At 58.2% G+C, this 23504-nt stretch overlaps 1 protein-coding gene across 7 annotated transcripts in view; it reads right to left on the minus strand.

Moving 5' to 3' along the window:
- Nucleotides 1-226: 226 nt before the first annotated feature.
- Nucleotides 227-23504, minus strand: part of LOC105472571 (cystathionine beta-synthase) — a 29118-nt gene continuing 5840 nt past the window's right edge. For 2 of the 7 annotated variants that reach the window (XM_071095762.1, XM_071095761.1), the window contains exons 4-18: nucleotides 19920-20026; nucleotides 17321-17455; nucleotides 16696-16775; nucleotides 16467-16601; nucleotides 16283-16352; nucleotides 15021-15112; nucleotides 14069-14194; nucleotides 13429-13513; nucleotides 11427-11532; nucleotides 10174-10251; nucleotides 9833-9967; nucleotides 9151-9259; nucleotides 4584-4668; nucleotides 3838-3879; nucleotides 227-1034 (exon numbers count right to left, since the gene is read on the minus strand). In XM_071095762.1, coding sequence (XP_070951863.1) covers nucleotides 931-1034; nucleotides 3838-3879; nucleotides 4584-4668; nucleotides 9151-9259; nucleotides 9833-9967; nucleotides 10174-10251; nucleotides 11427-11532; nucleotides 13429-13513; nucleotides 14069-14194; nucleotides 15021-15112; nucleotides 16283-16352; nucleotides 16467-16601; nucleotides 16696-16775; nucleotides 17321-17455; nucleotides 19920-20026 — 1489 coding nt within the window. In that variant the 3' untranslated portion in view covers nucleotides 227-930. Of the gene's footprint in view, nucleotides 1035-3837; nucleotides 3880-4583; nucleotides 4669-8260; nucleotides 8981-9088; nucleotides 9120-9150; nucleotides 9260-9832; nucleotides 9968-10173; nucleotides 10252-11426; nucleotides 11533-13428; nucleotides 13514-14068; nucleotides 14195-15020; nucleotides 15113-16282; nucleotides 16353-16466; nucleotides 16602-16695; nucleotides 16776-17320; nucleotides 17456-19919; nucleotides 20027-23504 lie in introns of those variants that run through there. The other 5 variants (XM_071095765.1, XM_071095764.1, XM_071095766.1 and 2 more) reach the window with 4 other exon arrangements.

The following is a 23504-nucleotide window of genomic DNA, read 5'->3' on the forward strand; positions in this document are numbered from 1 at the left end:
ACACACCCAAGAAAAATGAAAAGAGGTGTCCAAAATAGCCCTGAATGTACACAACAGATTACTCACAAGGGCTGAAAAGCAGAAACAACCCAAGTCCGACAAATGAGGAACCAAAATGTGCTCTATCCACGAGATAGCTGCTTATTCGGTCACAAAAAGAAACCAAGTACACGTGTTCTGACATGGGTGAAAATACTATGCAAAGTGAAATAAGACACGAGGCCACGATTGTGTGATTCCATTTATATGAAACGTCCAGAACAGGGAGAACCTATTTTAGACAATAGAGACAGAAAGGTGATTAGCAGTTGCCAGGGGAGGAGGAAGACGGGAGGGGAAATGATTGCTTCCTGCGGTGATGAGAGAATGTTCCGGAACGTGACAGAGGTGGTGTCTACACAACTTTCTGGATGTACTAAATGCCGCTGATCATTTACTTTAAGGTGATTGATTTTTAGGTAAGTTGAATTTCACCTCGATTAAAAAACCCCAAACACACAAACTGCTCCCACCAGCTCAGTCCCGAGCAGACGGCGCTACCCGTGGAGGATGCCCAGCCACCCGGGCTTCTCCCTGCCCGCTTCCCTGTCCCCGTCCTGGACTCTTCTCTCTTTTGCCTTTAATCCACTCTGCCCAGTCATTGCTCGTGTTCTTCCTACCTGGCCGACTTCTCTCTCAGTATTTCCTTAGTGAAACATCCTAAGAGGAAGTTACATTAGAGAAAAGCGCATTTCATCTCACAGGCCGTAAATAGGGCCATTTAGGAAGCCATGTGTTAATGAGGGGAGACGGATGCTCCTTGCCGTCTGCAGGGATAACGGGTACCAGGCGAGGCAGTTACCAATCCCATGTGTGTTTAGGGCTCAGGAAAGCAAAGGAGAAGCGGGCCAGGGTGGTGGGGCCGCTCCACAGTGCCCAGCGCTCCAGACTTCACTTCTGGTCCCGCTCCTGGGCGGCCACGAAGTTCAGCAAGTCAATGGCGGTGACCACCCCGAACACCATCTGCCGCTGACTGGACTTCCCGGTGCTATGGTCTGAGGGGAGAACGAGGCAGTGCGTCTGCAGGTGCCGCGGGAGGCTGGGCGGGCTGCTGCGGGGCAGGAGGCTCCTGGGGGCCTAGGGGACCTACCTGTGCACCGTGGGGGCCCCAGGGCGGCCTGCTGGAGCCCAGCAGCCAAGGCTGTGGTTTTTTTTTTTTTTCCCCGAGACAGAGCCTCACTGTCACCCAGGCTGGAGTGCAGTGGTGCAGTCTTGGCTCACTGCAACCTCCACCTCCTGGGTTCAAGTGATTCTCGTGCCTCAGACTCCCAAGGAGCTGGGACTTCAGGTGCACATCACCACACCCAGCTAATTTTTGTATTTTTAGTAGAGATGGGGTTTTGCCATACTGGCCAGGCTGGCCTCGGACTCCTGACCTCAAGTGATCCACCTGCCTCAGCCTCCCAAAGTGCTGGGATCACAGGCTTGAGCCACTGGGCCTGGCCAAGCCTCTTCTGATATGAGCCCCATGGGGTCCCAGGCCAGGCCCTACCCCCACCCCATGAGTCCCATGGGCCCCAGGCCAGGCTCCACCCACCGCATGAGTCCCCTGGGCCCCAGGCCAGGCTCCACCCACCGCATGAGCCCCCTGGGCTCCAGGCCAGGCTCCACCCACTGTATGAGTCCCCTAGGCCCCAGGCCAGGCTCTACCCAGCCCCTCCACCCCATGAGTTCCCTGAGCCCCAGGCCAGGCTCCACCCAGTGCATGTCAGGACGCACCCTTCCCCGGCCCACCATAAGGCTCCTGAGGTGCTCAGGACTTCAGAGCTGGTGTGAGCCTGAAATTCAAGCCTGCTCACAAGGCCGGCACAGTGGCTCACACCTGTGATCCCAGCGCTGTGAAAGGCCAAGGTGGGAGGATCATTTAAGCCCAGAAGTCTGGGACCAGCCTAGGCAACATATCGAGACCCCATCTCTACAGAATATTTTTTTTTTTTTTTTGAAACGGAGTCTCACTGTGTCGCCCAGGCTGGAGTGCAGTGGCGTGATCTCCGCTCACTGCAAGCTCCGCCTCCCGGGTTCACGCCATTCTCCTGCCTCAGCCTCCTGAGTAGCTGGGACTACAGGCGCCCGCCACCTCGCCCGGCTAGTTTTTTGTATTTTTAGTAGAGACGGGGTTTCACTGTGTTAGCCAGGATGGTCTCGATTTCCTGACCTTGTGATCCGCCCACCTCGGCCTCCCAAAGTGCTGGGATTACAGGCTTGAGCCACTGCGCCCGGCCAGAATATTTTTTAAAATAAATTAGTTGAGCATGGTGGCATATGCTTGTGGTCTCGGCTACTTGGGAGACTGAGGCAGAAGGATCAGTTAAGCACAGGAAGTCGAGCCTGCAGCGAGCTGTGATGGCACCACTGCACTCCAGTCTGGGCAACAGAGCAAGACCCTGTCTCTAAAAACAGACAAAAACCCCTTGCCACCAAGGGCAGCACACAGCTCCCATCTCTGGCCTGATTCTGTCTTCACCCCTACTGCCTTCTCCTGGCAAGCGTGGGCTCGGTGTTAATGCTGGCCCAGGTTCCCATGATGGTTAATTTTAATACAGATTAACGGGGCCGTGGGGAGCCCAGGCATTGGTCACACATCATTCTGGGTGTGTGTGAGGGGATTTCTCGATTAGCGCAAGAGTCAACACACGTGCTACTGTGGAGGGCCTCACCCAAGCAGCTGAGGCCTGAATAGAACCAAAGGTGGAATTTCCTGCCTTGGGGCTTGAACCGCTGGCTCTCCAGTCTCCAGCTTGCCGCCTCACCCTGCAGATCTCAGGGTCTGTCAGCCTCTGTGATCTCATGAGCCAGTTCCTTAACACAGATCTCATTCCCTCCCTCTCTCCCCTCCCCACACATCCTCTCGGTCCTGCGTCTCCGCAGGACCCTATGTCAGCTGTCATGAGGCACAGAGGGGTGAGCAGGGTGGGGGTAAGGAACATCAAGGCAGAGCCCTCGGAGCCCATCCCCACTCTGCCATGGCTGTCACTCCTATCTGTAGGCAGAGGTCCCTACTTAGCGCCCCAGGAAAACCAGGGAACCCAGATGAGATCAGCTCCTTGCCGGGCGCGGTGGCTCACGCCTGTAATCCCAGCACTTTGGGAGGCCGAGGCGGGCGGATCACAAGGTCAGGAGATTGAGACCACGGTGAAACCCCGTCTCTACTAAAAATACAAAAAATTAGCCGGGCGCGGTTGTGGGCGCCTGTAGTCCCAGCTACTCGGGAGGCTGAGGCAGGAGAATGGCGTGAACCCGGGAGGCGGAGCTTGCAGTGAGCCGAGATCGCGCCACTGCACTCCAGCCTGGGCGACAGAGCGAGACTCCATCTCGAAGAAAAAAAAAAAAAAAGAGAGATCAGCTCCTTGCATTTCGGGGACACTGAGGCACAGTGACAGTGTTGGAGAAGGAAGCCCTGAGTGCCGCAGGCTTCTGTGGCCCTGAGGCAGTGAACCAGGGCTGGCCGGTGGGCTTTCCGACGACGGCCAGGTGGTAGCATGTTAGGTCTTGGGGGCTGTGCCATCTCTGTTGTGACCACACAGCCCTGACCTGCTCGAAAGCAGCCACAGGCAGTGGTGACAAGCGTGGACATGCTCCAGGAAGACTTGAGTTGGGGACCCTGACATTGGCATTTGCATCTTTTTTTTTTTTTTTTTTTTTTCTGAGATGTTCAAACACAAGTAAATGTGAGATGAAGAGGGGAACCCTCCTACCCAAGCTCGGGGGTGGGTCCAGGGCCCTGGAAAGCCTTCATTTGCCATGGGGAGGCTGTGATTCTGAGCCTGAGAGCCATTCTGAGGGGTGGGTGTTACCTACCTGCAGGCCCCCCCACCACACCTGCCCAGGCCTGGTCCCGCGCTGCAGAGCCAAGGATGGGAGATGGGGTTAGACTCGGGGCCCTCACGGACCAGCCTCAGCCGCCCAGTGCTCACCCACTGCACACAGGCCTGGTGGGTGGGCAGGCTCCGGGCTCCAGGCCCCCTCCCAACTCTTCCTGTGGGCCCTGGGCCGAGGGCTGCCATCTATAACCCAAAACCTGCAAGCGACTCTCCTGGCCTGTGGGGACGCCCGGGGATGTGCTCAGGAGTCGCCAAACCTCACGAGCTCGCTGGGAGCAGGGCTCCGAGGACAGCCCACGAGTGGCTCCTCTGAGACCCACGTGGGGGTTTCCGTTCAGAGCAGCCCCCCGAAGGCCACGAGGCTGTTGGGGCAAACACCTGCCTCTCCAGGGCTGCAGGACATGGCCAGGGTCAGGACTTGAAACCCTTCCAGATGTTTCTGGGCTTGTCCCTGAGAGTCCCCAAGACTGCTGGCCTCCCAGGAGGCAAAGGGCCCTACCCTGTGTGGCCTGAGGGGTCCCTGCAGGAATCACAGGTGCAGCCCACCAGCCTGGGGCATGTGGGAGGCCTGGGCATAAAGACTGGGTGTCACTGAAGGTCGGCACCACCCACTCCCCTAACACCCCGCGGGGGACGGGGACCCAGCTGCTGCCCATGGCAGAGGCCAGGCTTGGTGGCCTGACCCCAGTGAGAATCCCATGCACAGAGCAGGTCTCCACTCACACTGGATCTGCTCGTGCACCACCAGGGCGAAGTGGTCCATCTCCAGGATGTGCGAGAGCCTGCCCAGCGTGTCCGTCAGGCGGATCTGCAAGGGAAGCGCGGTCAGTGGGCCCCACCGGTCCCAGGAAAAGGAACACGGGTGACAGGAAAGCATCGTGCAAAAGGATCCTAACCTAGGAATCAGAGGGTGACAGGACACACTGAGAAAGACCCTTTGAGGAGGCCAGGCACGACGGCTCACACCTGTAATCCCAGCACTTTGGGAGGCCGAGGAGGGCAGATCACTTGAGGTCACGAGTTCGAGACCAGCCCGGCCAACATGGTGAAACCCTGTCTCTATTAAAAATACAAAAATTAACAGGGCGTGGTGGTGAGTGCCTGCAATCCCAGCTACTCAGGAGGCTGAGGCAGGAGAATCGCTTGAACCTGGGAGGCAGAGGTTACAGTGAGCTGAGATCCGGCCACTGCACTCCAGCCTGGGCAACAGAGGGTGACTCAGTCTCAAAAAAATAAAATTAAAATAAAATAAAATAAAATAAAATAAAAAAATAAAATAAAAAATACCCTTTGAGGAACTTATCAAATTAAGAAAGGGGCTGGGAGTGGTGGCTGTTGCCTATAATCCCAGCACCTTGGGAGCCCAAGGCAGGAGGATAGCTTGAGCCCAGGAGTTTGAAACCAGCCTGGACAACATAGCAAGACCTCATCAAAAATACAAAAACCTAGCCAAGCACGGTGGCGTGTGCCTGTAGTCCCGGCCACTTGGAGGCTGAGGCAGGTGCATTGATTGATCCTGGGAGTTCAAGGCTGCAGTGAGCCATGATCACGCCACTCAACTCCAGCCTGGGCGGCAGAGCGAGACTCAGTCTTGAGGGGAAATAAAAAACAGGAAGGGACGTGGAGAGGCCTCGAATGCACTGTTACGTCAAAAAGCCAGTGTGAGAGGGTTCTGTGCTGTATGATTCCAACCCTATGATGTCCTATTTAAGGCAAAACTAGTAAAAAAGAGCCGTGGACTCCGGGGTCGGGGGTGGGCTGAACAGCCAGAGTGCAGGGGCGTTTTAGGGTGCGAGCGTTCCTCTGGAGGGTCCTGTGACTCCCACCTGAGGGAAGCTCAAACCTCCACTCACTGTGGCCTTCGCTGCCATCGATTTCCTGGGGAAATGCCACCAGGGCTGCACAAGCCTCTCCTGGGACACAGTGAGGACACTTGCTTATCAGCAATGGGCAGGCAAACCCAGAGGTGGGGCGCACCTCACACTAAACCACCCTCAGGTCTGCGCGGCAGGTGTCCTTCCCGTTTCGACCTGGCAGTAGAGGCGGCTCCCCAGGTAAGCCGTGAGCTCCCGGGGCTCGGAGGGGGCACTGCCTGATCCTGTACCGAATGCTCAGGAGGCAAAGCACCGCGATGTGCCCCACGCTGGTGCCCTGTGCATCCAGAAGCAAGAGTGTGATTTATGGAAAGCCCAACCCCCCGGCGCGCGTTCTTACGAAGGCAGACCCTGCATGTGTCGGAAGACCAAGGAGGCAGCGTTTTCCCGTCCGACAAAAGAACCAGGAGTAACACCCTGGGGAGCCGTGAAGGCCGGGACCTGCCCCGCCCCCCTCACTGTGGGACAGACCCTTGGCCTGGGGACCACAGGAAGGGCCAGCGCCGGGTAGAACATGTGCCCAGGGGATGGGAGCCACTGTTTTCTGTGGTGGTGCCCGACCTTTGCGTTGGGACAGGGTCTGAAACGAGGTAGCTTCTACTCCTGCTGAAGGCCATCCTATCCCCGCATCCCTTCCCCTTGGGGTCCGGAGCAGAGTGGGACACAGGGAGGCCCCAGAGGTGCTCTGTCCCTGCTGGCCAGGCCCCTCGTGTGGGCCATGGTGAGAGCCTCAGGCCTTGGCGGCAGGTCTGCTAGAGCCCAGTGGGGCAAGCAGGGCAAGTGCGGCTGGGAGCTCAGCTGTGCCCGGGCATCACTGGATGATGACCAAGCCTCCGAACCCCCACGCCCTTGGGCATGAGGCCAGCGGCCACCAGCCCTGCCCTTTAGCTGTCTCAGATCCTGCCAGCTTGAAGATCAAAGTCAGAAAACCAAAGCACCAAGCAGAGAGTCTCAATGCAACCACCAGAGAGCCGGCTCAGCACCTCGCCGGGCAAGGGCACCTAATCTGTCCCATTTGTGCAGGGGCCGGAGCGCAGCCCGAGAATCAATACCAAAGGCCACAGACACCATGGAATAGAACTCAGGACTCAGCACGGAGAGGGGCAGACAGGCATGTGACATTGTGCAGCGGGTCGCAGGACGACCACCAGGTCTGTGGGAAGGAGGTAGAAATGGTGAGCACCCCCTAGGCGTCTTCACCCACACAGCCCTGGAGGGTGTGGCTGAGGTGGACCCCCAGCCTGGGGTGGCTGCCTGGGGGTGGGGTGGGGACTCAAGGGGGCACAAGAAGCCTTTGGGGACAACAGATGTGTCACGGGTGACAGCATTGTGGGTGTATATTTATGTCAAAATCACTAAGCTAGGCCAGGCACGGTGGCTCATGCCTGTAATCGCAGCACTTCGGTAGCCTGAGGTGGGTGGATCATGAGGTCAGGAGTTCAAGACCCGCCTGGCCAACATGGTAAAACTCTGTTTCTACTAAAAATACAAAAATTGGCTGGGCATGGTGGCACATGCCTGTAATCTCAGCTACACAGGAGGCTGAGGCAGGAGAATCGCTTGAACCCGGGAGGCGGAGGTTGCAGTGAGCAGAGATTGCGCCACTGCACTCCAGCCTGGGTGACAGAGCCAGACTCCGTCTCAAAAAAAAACAAAAAACAAAAAACAAATCACTAAGCCGTGTGTATTAAATATGTTCATTGTATCCTATAATACCGCAGTCAAGAATGGAAGGGAGAGTGGGGAGGAAGGAGAGAAACTTCTAGCACTGGTGGGTAGTGCTCTCACGTGGTGCTGGGCACCATGACCCCACTCGGTGATCACCAGGGGCTGGACAGTCTCCAGGAGCTCCCCACAGAGCGGGAGGCGATGGCGGCTCCAGAAAGCACAGGAAGCACCCTCGCAGCACAGGTGCTCTGGGGCCGGGACAGCCAGCACGAAGCCGGGAAGGAACACCCTCTAGGTGGGCATGGGGGCTTTGCCCCCAGTGGGCTTGGCAGGGGGGGTCACGGCCCCGCAAGTTTTCTGTGGAGAGGAGACGTGATGGGGGTCCTGCAAGGCCCACTCGGGAGGCGGTGGCAGCTGAATGTGAGAAATGCGTGGATTCGGGTGACGTTTCAGGTGTGTGTATGAGATGGGAAAGAAGTCAAATGTGCGCCGGACGCGGTGGCTGACGCCTGTAATCCCAGCACTTTGGGAGGCAGAGGCGGGCGGATCACAAGGTCAGGAGATTGAGACCATCCTGGCTAACACAGTGAAACCCCATCTCTACTAAAAATACAAAAAAAAAAAAAAAAATTAGCCAGGCGTCGTGGTGGGCACCTGTAGTCTCAGCTACTCAGGAGGCTGAGGCGGGAGAATGGCGTGAACCCAGGAGGCAGAGCTTGCAGTGAGCCGAAATTTCGCCACTGCACTCCAGCCTGGGTGACAGAGACTCCATCTCAAGAAAAAACAAACAAACAAAAAAATACAAAAAATTAGCCGGGCGTGGTGGCAGGCGCCTGTAGTGCCAGCTACTGGGGAGGCTGAGGCAGGAGAATGGTGTGAACCCGGGATGCGGAGCTTGCAGCGAGCCGAAATGGTGCCACTGCACTCCAGCCTGGGCGACAGAGCGAGACTCCGTCTCAAAAAAAAAAAGTCAACTTCGCTCCTACGTTTGGGCAGAACCCTTACCCTTTCCAGTGTCAAGAGCCACACCTCCGTGTCCCAGGGGATGCATGTGGAAAGTCACACGAACTTGCCTGGGCCACCCTCAGAACAGCAGAGGGTGGGTGTCTCAGGACAAGCATGGGGTCTAACCAGCCCGGCAAGGAGCCACCATGGGCTTCTCTCAGAATGTTCTAGCTCTTGTTGGATAACCAAATGCATGCACAGGCAAATGAGGCTGGGCATGAGAAAGATCCCGGCAGATGCCACATGGTGCCGGGGACAGCCTCTCAGAGCAAACGACCTCCTCAAGTCCCTAAGACACGGCTGGTACGGATGCGCCTGCACTGATGAGAGCCTCCTCTCCGGCTGCTGCACCTGCAAAGTGGGTGCTTCTCAGCTTCATGGTTTGAGGGGTGCAGCCAGCTTCGGCCTAAGTGGTGTGGAGGGTCGAGGACCCAGCACCCCCACACGGGAAGTGCCGCATCCTGCCTTCGAGGCCGGGGGGACTCGGGCACCCTCTGCCGTCCCGAAGCACCTGCGTACCTGTTTGAACTGCCCGTAGGTGCCTGAGTACCTGTTTGAACTGCCCGTAGGTGCCTGTTTGAACTGCCCGTAGGTGCCTGTTTGAACTGCCCGTAGGTGACTGAGTACCTGTTTGAACTGCCCGTAGGTGCCTGTTTGAACTGCCCGTAGGTGACTGAGTACCTGTTTGAACTGCCCGTAGGTGACTGCGCACCTGTTTGAACTGCCCGTAGGTGACTGAGTACCTGTTTGAACTGCGTGTAGATGACTTTGCCAACTTGGTCTGATGGCTGCACCTTCCCGGCAAGCAGGGACGACAGCATGTTCCCAAGCGTCACCATTCCCAGGATCACCCTGTTGGGGGGGGCAGGCAGGGGTCAGCGCTGGCACCTCACGCCTCCCCGGACGGCGGGGCACACCCTCAGCTGCCCCGGGAGGAGCACTCTCTGGCCACACATGGAAGTCTGTGCCACCAGCCTACACACGGCAGGAACCAGGCCAGGCCCTGACGGGGAGAAAGAAACCAAGAGTCCTTGGACCCTTTCAGCCAGGGTCGAGGGTGACCAGCCGTCAGGTTTCCACGACATGGGGCTCTCAGTGGTCACTGGGCATGTGTGCCCAGGCCTTCTGCTGTCAGACATGTCAAGGGTATCTCTCCCTTGCCCCCGAGGTGGGCCCAGGATGGGCTGCACACACACAAAGGGTGGGTGGGCCGAGGTCTGAGGAGTGAGCACGGCAGCCCTGCCCCAGGCTGCTCAGGGACTGACAAGGGGCCTCCAACACCCTGAACATCCGCATGAGGCGGCCCAGGCAGGCCTGTTGGCTGAGCTGCGGGGTCTGCACGGCTGCCCTGTCCGGGGACACTGACATGGTGGAGCTGGACAGACAGAACCCGGGACTGAGCTCTGGGCAGGGACTGAGACTGACCCCGCCTCGTCCACCACGGGCGCCTGGTCGAAGCCCTTCTCCCGGAGGATCTCAATGGTGTGCTCACAGGAGACGGTCGGCAGCACGGTCAGTGGGGCTGACAGGCTCAGCTCCTGAACACGGAGATGCCACCACCTGAGGGAAGAGGGCAGGCGGGGGGGTCAGGATATGGACACACGCTCCTGTCCCCCCACCAGGCAGCACCTCAGCAGGAGGCCACAGGGACCGCTCTCCTGCCTGTCACACTGGGCAGGGCCAGTGCAGGCCATGGAGACCGCTCTCCGGCCTGTCACACTGGGCAGGCTAGCACAGGCAGTGGGTCTCTGGCCGAGCAGTCTTACCAGGGCTTCTTCTCCATGAGGTCCTCCTCCTTCAGAAAGCCCTTCTGCAGCATCCACCTGTCGCTCAGAAACTTGGTCCTGCGGAATGGGGGAGTCACCAGGGCCCCACAGGGCCCCACTGGGCCTCCACCCATGCTGAGGGGCAGCACTGCCTGCCCAGCCCCTCTCCTGGACCTCAGTGGTGCAGCAGAGACCCCCAGGTGCTGGCTGGAGGTCCCAGGGGGAAGCCTGTGGGCTGGACTTTCTGCCCCCATGGCCAACAAGCGTGTGTGAGCATGTGTGAGCATGCACACAGCCATCGCTCAGGCATTCAAACACGTCCTCTCATGCTTGCCCCTCGCACACTCACACACGCACGGGCACGCATGGCAAGCTGGCCAAGCGTGTGGGGAGATGGTGTTCTTGCACTGACAGGGGTGGGCAGGAGCCCTGAACAGGGCAACTTGGCCCTGGGCACCAGATGTGAATCACCCCACACCGGGGAACCCAACCGGGGGCACCCACCAGCCAGGCCTGGGCCCCCCCAAGGGCAGCTGAGCTCTCGGGAGCTGTGTAGCCCCTGCAGCTTGCAGGCCATGGAGGAAACCCTTCAGGTGCAGGGGGCAGGGCATGGGGGTCTCTAGACACCCGCCCTGGTGCCACCCCCAGAGAGCAGGTGCAGAGCAGCCCCAGTCTCAGCCCGGCTGCCCGGTGACCAGCGAGGTCTGTGGCATTACTGCCCGAGGGGCCTCTGGGCAAAACAGTCACAGCACGTCCTAGGGGGCCACCTGGGCAGCAGGGCTCTTGCCACGAGGGCAGCAGGGCTCTTGCCACCCGGGCAGCACTCGGTCCCAGCCTGGAGTTTGGGGGAAGCAGCAGAGGGAGTCAGGGTGGATAGGAGGTGGCACAGGGCCCGGCCCAAGAGGACGTCAGTCCATGTGGCCAGGGCTACCCCTTGGAGCTCACGCACCCCAGAGCAGTGAGGGGTCAGACACCAGAGAGGGACAGACAGGAGGGACAGAGAGGGAACCACGGCCTTCCATGCCCCTCCCATCAGGGCTGTCCCTGTGAACGTGCATTGATTTTCACAGCATTAAGGGGCTGGGAAGCCCAACAGCATGAGGGCACCCGGGCAGGAGAGAGGAGGCAGTGCTCACAGGGCCCCGCTGGCTTCCTCCCCTCCCAGCTCTGGCTGCCGGCTCTCAGGTGAGGCATCCAGGGAAGGGTGGCAGGACAGAGAGGAGCAGGGACCTGGGAGGGAAGCCATGTCTTACATGTAGTTTCGCACCGAGTCGGGCAGAATGACCACGCAGCGCTGGCCCTCCTGCAGCTCCTGCGCGGCCTTCACGGCCACCGCCATCGTGCTGCCAGCACTGCCACCTGCAGAGAGGGCCATGAGTCGGACGCACCAAGGTGCTTGCGTGTGGGTGCACGCATGTGCATGAACTGTGCACACGAGTCAGACGCGCCAGGGTGAGTGCTCATGGGTGCACGCGGGTGCATGAATCATGCACCTGCATGCATGGGAGCATGTCAGACACGCTCCGAAGGATCCGTCAAGAGGGGCTGCCTCGGGGAGAGGGGCTGGGAGGACCCCACTTCTCCGTGAGCATCGGCTTCCTCCTTGTGCACCATGGAGTCTTCACGTCCACTCGGGGCTTCATAACAAAACCGTCACCCAGGAAACAAAAGATCCGGGAGCAAAAGGGGCTCCTGCTAGGCTGGGGTGGGCACTGGTGCCAGGAAAATGCCTGCGGTGGGGCTGCGGCCCCTGGCAAACCTCCTGGCCCTGAGCCGAGAGCCAGCGATGCTCTGAGGACGGAGTCCCCAGCACCTCGCCTGCAGCACCACGCCTGCAGCACCACGCCTGCAGGCTGCCTGACTGCACACTGGGCTCTGCTTTATAAACAAGAGACCAAGGCTCACGGTGACACCAGCTGTGCCTAGGATCCCTGAAGTCAGAGTCTGAGGCGTCTTCTCCGGGCTTAGTTTGAGGGTGCACACAGCAGTCGGGAAGGTCTAAGTCTGCACCAGGAGCACCCGCAGGAAGAGAGGCGCGCTCCTCTGTAACGGGGCCCACAGACCTGCTTTCCAGCCCCAAAGGCAGGGGCTTGTTTCTCCACCAACACGGGGAACAGGGAGACTGAGAAGGGGAGAGCGCAGCGTTTATGGGCACCGAGACACCTTTCATGACAGATGACAGACACAGCTGGGAAATGGTTTTCTTTTCTTTTCTTTTTTTTTTTTTTGAGATGGAGTTTTTGCTCTGTTGCCCAGGCTGGAGTGCAGTGGCACGATCTCGGCTCACTGCAACCTCCACCTCCCAGGTTCAAGCAATTCTCCTGCCTCAGCCTCCTGAGTAGCTGGGATTACAGGCATGCGCCACCACGCCCGGCTAATTTTGTGTGTGTGTATTTTAGTAGAGATGGGGTTTCACCATGTTGGCCAGGCTGGTCTCGAACTCCTGACCTCAGGTGATCTGCCCGCCTCAACCTCCCAAAGTGCTGGGATTATAGGCATGAGCCACCGCGCCTGGCTAGGAAATGGCTTTTCAATCAAGACTTGCTTCCAGTCTCTAGTTTGGGGCTCAGCTATCCCACACACTGAGGGCTGGTTTCCTTCCACTTTCCCTGTCACCACCTGCAAAGTGACATGACACAGGGAATGCACAAGTAAAAACCTCATATGTCCCTGCCTGGGTTTTAGAAGCTGGTGTGTGCTCTCCGAGTCCCCAGATGTCCAGATCAACTGTGGTCCCTACAGCCTCTGCTGCCTGTGTGGCTGGTCAGTGGCATTGCCAGCCCCCAAGCAGGTGGGCAGAGGGGCACGGGGTGGGAGGAAGGTGAGTGGGGTCGATCCTGGACAGCCTCAGGCTCCAGAGCCCCTCCCCAGCTGTTCCAGGGTGCTCGCAGTACCCAGTCCTGGCCATGGGCCCCGTCAGTGCAGAGCCACTGCCCCAGGGGCCCTGATGGGCTTGATTAGAAACAGGAAGTCCCATGAGAGCTTCAGCCTTGTTCTAGAAACACATTCTGGAAGGCAGCTCAAAGCTCTGCCCCGTGGCCTCCTGCCCTCACCTGAGCAGGCGACCACACTGGGCAGGTGAGGACCCAGGCAGACAGATAACACCTGAGGCTCGTGGCTGCAGCAGTGACACTCCTCAGAACTGCTGTCTTACACATGCAGGCTGGTGGCTGGCAGAGGGTGCGCCCCCAGCCATCCCCGGTGCCCCCATCCATCTCTGCCATCCCCGTACCCCCGTGCCTGCCACCCACTCACCACACAGCAGCCCCTCTTGCGCGATGAGCATGCGGGCAAAGGTGAACGCCTCCTCGTCGTTACTCTTGAACCATTTGTCCACCACCTGAGCGGGACCCCCCACAGCCCGTCAGTGTGGGAGCCGCTTCCACGTGGCCAAGGGGGTGAACAGCCTTGTGGTGGAGCCCGTGTCTAGGTAGCAGGACCCCAGAGGTCATGCCCCAGCCTCTCCCCCTGGGATCGGCACGTCTACAGACCTTCCAGTTCTAACACGTTTTGCAGACAGTAAAACTGCCCGCCAGCCCCACTGAGCATCCGTGTGACCTGCAGGGGCCCTTTGGTCTCCGCTCTCACTCAGGCCAAATCCACCTTTTTGCCTCTTAACAGAGTTTTCTGGGGCCTTAATTTTCCCACGTTTTCCCTGCTCCCTGCCTGTGCCACCCGGGCTGCATCCCTTGGTGAGGTCAGGCCACATGTGCAGACATCGTCCCCCAGTCTACTTTGTCTCGACCTGCGAGATCAGCTTCTCACCATGCGTGCCGGGGCTTGCCCTTCTGTTCCCCTCAGCGGAGGAGCCGGTTGGGGCCCAGGGTCAGCCAGGCTCTCCAGTGTGAGGGTGAGTCACAGGCTGCACTGCGGCCAGGCTCAGGACTCGACCTACCGTCCTGTCCAGCACCGTGGGGATGAAGTCATAGCCGATCCCTTCCACCTCGTAGGTTGTCTGCTCTGTCTGGTTCAGCTCCTCTGGCTCCGCGAGGATGGACCCTTCGGGATCCACCCCGATGATCTGCAGAGCGCGTGGCTTCAGGGCTCAGGGCCAGCAAAAGCCCCCGCTGGACATGCCTGACTATTCTATCATCGGAGTGGCCAATACCGCCGTGAACAAGCGCCTGTTAACACTCTGCCCATGGGTGGTGGCCGGTTCCCGGCCTCCCAGGCAGGACGAGAAACCCAGGAACCCAGGCCCCACGTATTAAAGCGATAATGACCTCGTCTGGACTAAACGTTCAGTGCAGGGTGCTCAGAAGTGAAAGCGGGTGTCTGGGAGGAACTGACCTCCCCGGGGGCTTCTCGGAGCAGGGCCCCCAGGACAGCCCAGACAGACCACCCTGCGGCAAAGCACCAGAGCCTTCGGGGACAAAGGGCATTGCTGGGCAGTGATATCTTTTTCAAGGGCAAGCAACAGGGAGATAACACTCTTGTCTCATCAGTGGGATCTTTCTAGGCACCCCTCCTCAGACCTGCTCTTAACCCTGAGTCCAGGAACCCTCCCCCAGCTCCCTCAAACCCCAGGCGAGGGGCAGACTCAGGACCAGAGGACTTAGAGCTCCTGGCTGATTCTCAGAGCCCTTAGATGGAACTCCAACCCCCCACTCAGCACAGGAAGCCCCTCCAAGACACTGGCCAGTGAGCGAGCACCCAGCCCCAGCTCCTTCGGGTCACGAGCTGCTGGTCCCTTATCTGTCAAGCACCGTCTTTCCAAACACCTCCCAAGCAGTGTAGAAATACCGCGGAAGACAGTGGGCTGAGCAGATGGTGAGGAATGAGAGCTTTCAGTTCAGAAGTCGGGGCCACTCCACGCTGCCCCTCCCGGGCCTGGTCACACCACTCACCCTGCATCCAGGACACTTCTCCTTCAGCTTCCTGGCAATGCCCGTGATGGTGCCACCCGTGCCCACTGAAGCCACCAGCATGTCCAGCTTCCCTGGTGGATGGATAACATTCTCAGGTCCTCGCCTGGCCAGCCCATCACTCATAGTAATAATCATTGAAAACACACACAGCCCAAACCACGGCGGGTGACCAAAAAGCTCAAAAGAAAGACTTCTTCTCCAGTTGGAGCAGCCCTCATTGCTGCCCTTGGTCTGTGAAAGCCTCAGAAACAGGCAGCCTGGGGCACCTCAGCCCAGTCTTTGCTCAATGACACTCGGCCCCTAAAACCCCCATTTGGCTGGATGCAGAAAGACAGGGCCCTGTCCGGGGGTGCAGGCGCTGAGGGCGGGCAGAGGGAGGCTGCGAATTAATCACCTCCATGGGCTGTTGGATGTTTGCATGGTGTGAGTGAGTTAACTGAATTGGCACAGGAAATGGAATCAGTCGTTCAGGCTTCAGCTCAGAAACTCGCTGGGCACTCACACTGCTGGCGGCCAGCACAGGCATCTGGCAGACAAGCCACGGCAGGGAAAGACTCAGTGAGGGGGAGCCACTCGGGCACCCATGCTGAGACAGGACTGCTTTTACCAAACCAGAGAGTTCTCACACATAAAGCCCAAACAAGCAAATGCCTGGACCGTACAGCCTGGCTCCTGGGCATGGACTGAGGGTGTGCTCCAGCCCATGCCAACACCGGATTCCCAACAGGAAGCCAGGGCGCCAACCTCCTGGCAACTTCTCTCTAAAGGAATCTCTTGGGAAAACATCAGTACCAACCCCCACAGGCCTTGGCACCGAGTCCCTGGAAAAGGGCCCAAGGAGCCGGCCTCATGCCTGTAACAGAGTGAACTCATCGCAGATGTCACCAGCCCTGTTCTGCAGAGGAATTTGATGCCGAGTCAGGGCATGATCCCAGCTGAAGTCCCAGCTGTGAGCCCAGCACCAGCCTGGGCCCTGAACAGACTCACTCCCTACATTCTCTGTGGGAGGAGCCCCTGCAGACCTGCAGAGATTGTTACAGGTAAGGCACAGGCAGAGGCCAAGAGGGCACAAGGGAGGGAGGAAACTGTTCTAGAGAAATGCTCTAGATAGCATTTCACAGAGGGAACATTTGAGCTGGGTTTTGAAGGGTGAATAGGAGTTCACCAAGGAGAGGGCAAGAGATTTGTACACTCCCAGGCAGCCAGGGATAAATGCAATCAAGATGGACAGAGGGACGCACCGTCACACTGCCGCAGAATCTCATCAGCGGTGGTGTCATAGTGAGCCAGGGGGTTGCTGGCGTTGCGGTACTGCATAGAAAGAGAGCAGAGCCCGTGAGCTGGCCCCTGACACCTCAGTCACCCCCACATCCCTGACCGAGACCCTCCTAGGGAATGCCCGTCTCCAGGCCCCAGGCGCCTCACCTGGTCTAGGATGTGAGAATTGGGGATTTCATTCTTCAGCCGCCAGGCCACGCCCACGTGTGACTCTGGGGAGTCAAACCTGGCATTGGTGGGCGTCCTCACAATCTCGGCCCCCAGGGCCCGCAGCACATCCACCTGCAGGAGGGAAGGCGGTGGCCTGCACCTTTTGCCTGGCCCAGGCACCCTCATCCCCTGCCCTATGACCCCGCCCCTGGCTGTGCCCACACACCTTCTCCGAGCTCATCTTCTCCGGCATCACGATGATGCAGCGATAGCCCCTTACAGCTGCAGTCAGGGCCAGCCCAATCCCTGAAGGCACAGAGAGGATGAGAGGGGCCCGGTGCCCCTCCAAGTCCCGCCCCACCCCTGCCTGGGACATAGGGGCACACCCTGATGCCGGCTCCCCTAGGGCCCAGGGAAGAGGGTTCTGTGGGATTCCAAAATTGCCCAACATAGCTGCTTCTGCCTTCAAGTGCAGGGGAAGAGAGGCTGCCAGAGGCGGGAATAAAAGGTACACGCCAAGGAGGAGGAGGGAGCAGTGCAGGATGGGAGATCTGGTTCTTCCAGGCCCGGCCGGGTACATGGGCACAGGAACAGCAGACTCTGGGTGCTCGTCCATGTGCCAGGCACTGCCAGGTGCCATCGCCCCAACAGCATCGGCACTGGCCCCAACCGCTGGTCAGAGGGAGCTGGGCTGGGACACACGCCGGCAGCGGGCGCGAGATGCCAGGGAGCAGGCGACCGGGTGAGCCAGCACATGCAGCTGTAGCTCAGCCATCCCCCCCAGGTTCCGGCAGGCTCAGCATGGGTAGGGGACAGCCAGCCTGGCCACCCCTACTGGGCCGGGCACCCACCGGTGTTCCCAGATGTCGGCTCGATAATCGTGTCCCCGGGCTTCAGCGTCCCGGCGCGCTCAGCATCCTCAATCATCCGCAGGCTGATGCGGTCCTTCACGCTCCCGCCCGCGTTGAAGAATTCACACTTGGCCACTGGGAGGCAGAGATGAATCACAGAGGAGAAGATTCCCTGACCGCCCCCCAGTGATTCCTGCTCACCCCCCATTACCTGATACACCCCAGGATGGGGGATGGGCTTGGGGGCCTGTGGGTTCTGAAAAATTGCCACCTCTCCACTCACCTCCCCTACACCTGCACCTGGGCGCTCGCCCATCAGAGCTTCTCCCCCTACAGCCCATCCTACCAGCCCTGCGGGGCACAGAGCAACTCTGTGGGAACCAGAGAGGCATAAGCAGCCCTCACAGAGGGGCACCACAGAAAACCCCATCCCCCCACCCACAAGCTGGGCGTGTGGCAGGCGGGCGCCTGGATTTGGGTCCCCTACGCCCATGCCCAGCCATACCCAGCAGCCCCTGCCAAAGCAGCTTGATGTCCTGAAGCCACGGCACTGGCCACATCCCAGCCCCATCGGATGGGGACTTGCAAACTCTCCCTACAGCCTCCCATTGTCCTCCTTCCCCTGTGGGGCGTCACCTGCCCTGGAAAGGGTTCCCTGCGCGGTCCCCGCACAAGACCAAGGCCTTCACTTGCACGTCGTTCCTTCTTTTTTTTTTTTTTTTGAGACGGAGTCTTGCTCTATTGCCCAGGCTGGAGTGCAGTGGTGCGATCTTGGCTCACTGCAAGCTCCGCCTCCCGGGTTCACGCCATTCTCCTGCCTCAGCCTCCCCAGTAGCTGGGACTACAGGCGCCACCACCACGCCCGGCTAATTTGTTTTGTATTTTTAGTAGAGACGGGGTTTCACCATATTAGCCAGGATGGTCTTGATCTGCTGACCTCGTGATCCGCCTGCCTCAGCCCCTCAAAGTGCTGGGATTACAGGCATGAGCCACCGTGCCCGGTCTGCACTTCTTTTCTTATTGCAGGTCCTCCCTTCCTCTCCAGCTCTTAAAAATATTTAGTTTTTAAGAGAGAGAGAGAGAGAGAGAAAGAGAGAAAGAGAGAGAGAGACTGGGCTACATGAAATGTGATTTGAGGGACCTGGGACCAGCCCGCAACACCTCAAAACTTCTGAAAGCCACCACCAGACAAGTGTTGCCCCTAGAGCCAGGCCGAGGTGCTGTGTGGTGGGGAGGACTCCCGGGGTCTGGCCCGCCGCAGGTCTGCATTTCCGGACCCCTCTGGGTCCCATACTGTGAAGCCCTCAGTGAGATCTTTCTCACCAGTGCCTGGGGGCCAGCTCCGAAGCAGAAATCAGAGCTGGGTGGCCTTGGGCAAGCCACGTGACCGACCTGACCCTCGGTGTGTCTGTCTGTAAAACAGGCGTTCCCAAACCTACTTCGAGGGCAACTGCCAAGTTTAGATGCCGTCCTGTACGTAGCACTGCAGGCAGCCATGCTTGCTGCGTCCAAGGGTCCTTACTGTCTGACAAATGAGCACAGGGCCGGCCCTGCTGCCTTGGGGGTCTCTGTAAAAGGGGCTGCTCTGATGCAGCTCTGAGAATTCCTTCCCTAGAGGGGCAGAGGAGGGCCAGGCTCCCAGCAGGCCCCTCCTGTGAATCTGCCATCAGTTCCCAATGCACCGACCCCTGACTTCCTTCCCCCAGCGCCTGCCCCAGCTCTCACAGGTCCCCCGGCTGTGACATGACAGCATTTCAGGATGAAAAAGTCCCAAGCCATGTTACTGGTTCCCTCTCCTTCCCACTCAAACCGCACCCCCTCCATCTGGCCCTGTCTCAGGGTTCTCCACGGCACCTGTGCTGCCGCCCTGCGAACTCCCTTGGCCTCGGTCATCTGAAATATGAAATTCCGTCCCCGCCTTGTCCCCAAGGCCTCTGCACCCACAGCTTTCTCCTTGACGATGCTGAGGTCTACCAGGGCCCTGAGCTCCTGGTGAAGAGCGACCCTTACGAATTTCTTCCACCCTCTTGAGCCTGGAAACTGCGTCCTACAAAGAACTGCCCCTCCCTGGAGGGCTCACACCAGACCTCAGGTGACCCCCGTGTACCCAGGACGGGGCCAGCCACAGACCCCTCCAAATTTCCATTCTCTGTCTCATAAATGATGAGCTGAACTGTCTGTCCCCACGAAGCTGGCAAGACAGAGGCAACCGCTCCCTGGGCAGTGGGTGGCTCACAGCTCGTGCTAGGACCCATCCGCGTCTCTCTAGGAGGCAGGACGCAGAACCTCCCCACCTGCTTGCTTCTGCCTTTGACCCTCACCCCGCTCTTCACACCCTCGCTCCTTCCACTCCAGCCTCAGTTCAAAGGTCACCTATTCGTTCCCTGGTCCATCAGCGGGGAAGCCACTTTGGTCACCGTCTGACACAACGCCCTGTTGTGTGTTTTTCCCAAACTTAAACTGATATGACCTCGGCCACTCATTAACCAGCGTGTTTTCTGATCCCGGGGCCTTGCCTAAGGGACCCATCCCAGGACCCCCAGGCCCACGGAGCTCAGCGTGGATGGAGGAAGCCCCTCTCAAAAGCCAGGGCACTCACGGAGCTCACACTTCAGGCCGAACTTCTTCCCAATCTTGTTGATTCTGATCATAGGGGTGTCCCCAATTTTCTTCAGAATATCTGGCAAGATTTTTGGAGATTTTTCCCTGAAACAGAGGAGTCCACATTTATTCAGGAAAAGAACAAAATAGTCCCAGCCCTGGCAGCCCAAGGCCATTGTCTGACACAAATCAACAATCAAAGAACTGGCTTTATCTGGATGGTTGTTACACAAATCTACACAGATACCCCTAACACACCACACACACACACCACACACACATGCCTGAAACACACATATACCACACACACGCCTGAAACACACACACCACACACACACGCCTGAAACACACACACACCACACACACATATACCACACACACACACATACACCACACACACACGCCTGAAACACACACACCACACACACGCCTGAAACACATAAACCTGAAACACACACACACCACACATGCCTGAAACACACACACACGCCTGAAACACACCCCACACACATGCCTGAAACACACACACCACACACACATGCCTGAAACACACACACCACACACACATGCCTGAAACACACATACCACACACACATGCCTGAAACACACACACACCACACACACGCCTGAAATACACACACACCTGAAACACACACACACTACACACACATGCCTGAAACACACATACACCACACACACACGCCTGAAACACATAAACCTGAAACACACACACACCACACATGCCTGAAACACACACACACACCACACATATGCCTGAAGCACACACACACGCCTGAAACACACCCCACACACATGCCTGAAACACACCACACACACACGCCTGAAACACACACACCACACACACGTGCCTGAAACACACACACACTACACACACGTGCCTGAAACACACACACCATACACACGCCTGAAACACACACTACACATATGCCTGAAACACACACACACCACACACACATGCCTGAAACACACACACCACACACACACGCCTGAAACACACACACCACACACACGCGCCTGAAACACACACACCACACACGCGCCTGAAACACACACACACCACACACACATGCCTGAAACACACACACCACACACACGCGCCTGAAACACACACACCACACACACGCGCCTGAAACACACACACACCACACACATATGCCTGAAACACACACACACCACACACACGCCTGAAACACACACACCACACACACATGCCTGAAACACACACACCACACACACACGCCTGAAACACACACACCACACACACGCGCCTGAAACACACACACACCACACACATATGCCTGAAACACACACACCACACACACACGCCTGAAACACACACACCATACACACGCCTGAAACACACTACACATATGCCTGAAACACACACACACCACACACACACGCCTGAAACACACACACCACACACACACGCCTGAAACACACACACCACACACACACGCCTGAAACACACCACACACACGCGCCTGAAACACACACACCACACACACGCGCCTGAAACACACACACACCACACACATATGCCTGAAACACACACACCACACACACACGCCTGAAACACACACACCATACACACGCCTGAAACACACACTACACATATGCCTGAAACACACACACACACGCCTGAAACACACACACACCACACACACATGCCTGAAACACACACACACATGCTTAGACCTAAAAACCTATAAAAAGCAAATAATGCCTGTAGTTTATTTGTACCAATGTCAGTTTCCCAGGTTTGAAAATGAGCCTACAGTCGTGGCGACGTTGTTAGTGGGAAGCTGGGAGAAGGGTACAAAGGACCTATTATTTTGGCAACTTCTTGCGAGTCGTAAGTTATTTCCAAATAAAAAAGTTAAAATAAGCAAGTACTGACTCCAAAACAAAGATTTAGGTCTATCTTTTCAGAAAGGCTTTACTGGGGAATTTCATTTCCTTTCATCTCTCAGCTTCTGACCACAGGAGACAAAAAAGTGAAGTGCTGACCTCAGGGCAGAGACTCCTTAGACCAGGGACAACGGCTGCAAGGCGCAGGCAGGATGCCTAGCCCTGCACAGAAAATGTCAGGCACGTGGCGGACACAGAGCCCGGGCAGAGGCACTGTCAGCTGGGCTTGTGATGCTCTGCCCTGCAGCATCTGGCTGTGCAAACCCTCAAACCCTGGTCCAGGTGGTTTCCTAAACGGCCCTCATGCCCCTGCCATCCTCCCCCAGGGAGAGGCCGATGACACCCCCTTTCTATCTGTGCCAAGCACAAGCTAACCACGAACTCATCTGGGAACACGCATGGTTCACAGCGGTGTCCAGACCTGCAACCCCCCCCTGCCCGTGCAGTTCCAGTGACACCCCGTGGCTCTGACCCTGAGCCTCCTCCTCAGCACAGGCACCTGCGAAACAGCCAGGCTCCTTGGGCCCTGCCCCCCCGGAAGCGATCCTCGACCTGGGGTGCACCCAGCTCCCGGAGGTCCTGTGGCATGGAGGGAGTGCCACATTTGCAGGGAGAGCCGCCCTGAAGGCCCAAACAGGCGCCAAGAGGAGTCCAATCGCGCCCTTCCCAGGGAGCAGAGGGCAGTCCTGCCAGGTGCCCAAACTGTACAGGGACCAGGGAGCCTCCCCCGGAAGCAGTTCTTGGCGGAAGGGAACCAGGCTTGGCAGGGTGCAGAGAGCCAGGGCCAGGTGGAAAGTCAAGTCCCCGGGTGACAGCGCTGGGGGTTAGTTCAGTAGCTCAGTTCAGGCATCCGGCCAGCCAGGCAGGAAGAGGCCCGCCTCCCTGCAGCAGGTGTGTTGACTTAGCACTGGGCCTCCGTGGCTGTGAAGTTACCTGAGAAGTTTCTAGAGGTGGTCAGGGCCAGGCCCAGAGCACTTAGGAAGATAAAAGATCCGACTTGCAGGGATAGCTCTGGAGCCCCTTATCTTCAAGGACTCCCACTTCCACAGCCCAAGAGGCTCCTGGGAGGACACCCCACACTGTCCTAGAATGAAGCCCCAACGCCTCACCCACCTCTGCAACACCTCCCTGCAACCCTGCTATTCTCGGGGGCCTCTGACTGAAGACAAGCAGCGCAGGCTCTGCATCTCAGGATGGGGGCGTCTTCGGAGGATGAATGAGGCCTGTGTGAGGTGCAGGTGCAACACCATTTTACAACCTGGAGGGCATCGTCTCCGTCTCACGCCCTAGAGTTAAGAGCTCACGGAGCCCTCAGGAATCCGGCCTGTCTTCCCTGCCCACCCTACCCCCAGCAGCCACTCCCGACCTCACCGGGCCTCTCACCCACCGCTCTCTCAGGTTTGTTTTGGGGGCAAGAGCCCATCCTCCTGGCTGCCCACCCATCTGCTTGGCCTCCTGAGCTCCCAGCACTGAGTGTGTTCAACTCTCAGACCTTCTGGGTTTGTCAGTTGTCACTTCTTCTATTGCTGCACTGAGAGTGGCTCCACCCAGCCACCCCACCCGTTCTGAACTGTAGCTCGACAACCATAAATGCAGGCAGTGGTGTACACAAAATAGGAATCATAATCCCTGCACTTCGGGAGGCTGAGGC

Source organism: Macaca nemestrina, chromosome 4 (assembly GCF_043159975.1).
Source record: "Macaca nemestrina isolate mMacNem1 chromosome 4, mMacNem.hap1, whole genome shotgun sequence".
In the NCBI taxonomy this organism is placed as follows: domain Eukaryota; kingdom Metazoa; phylum Chordata; class Mammalia; order Primates; family Cercopithecidae; genus Macaca; species Macaca nemestrina.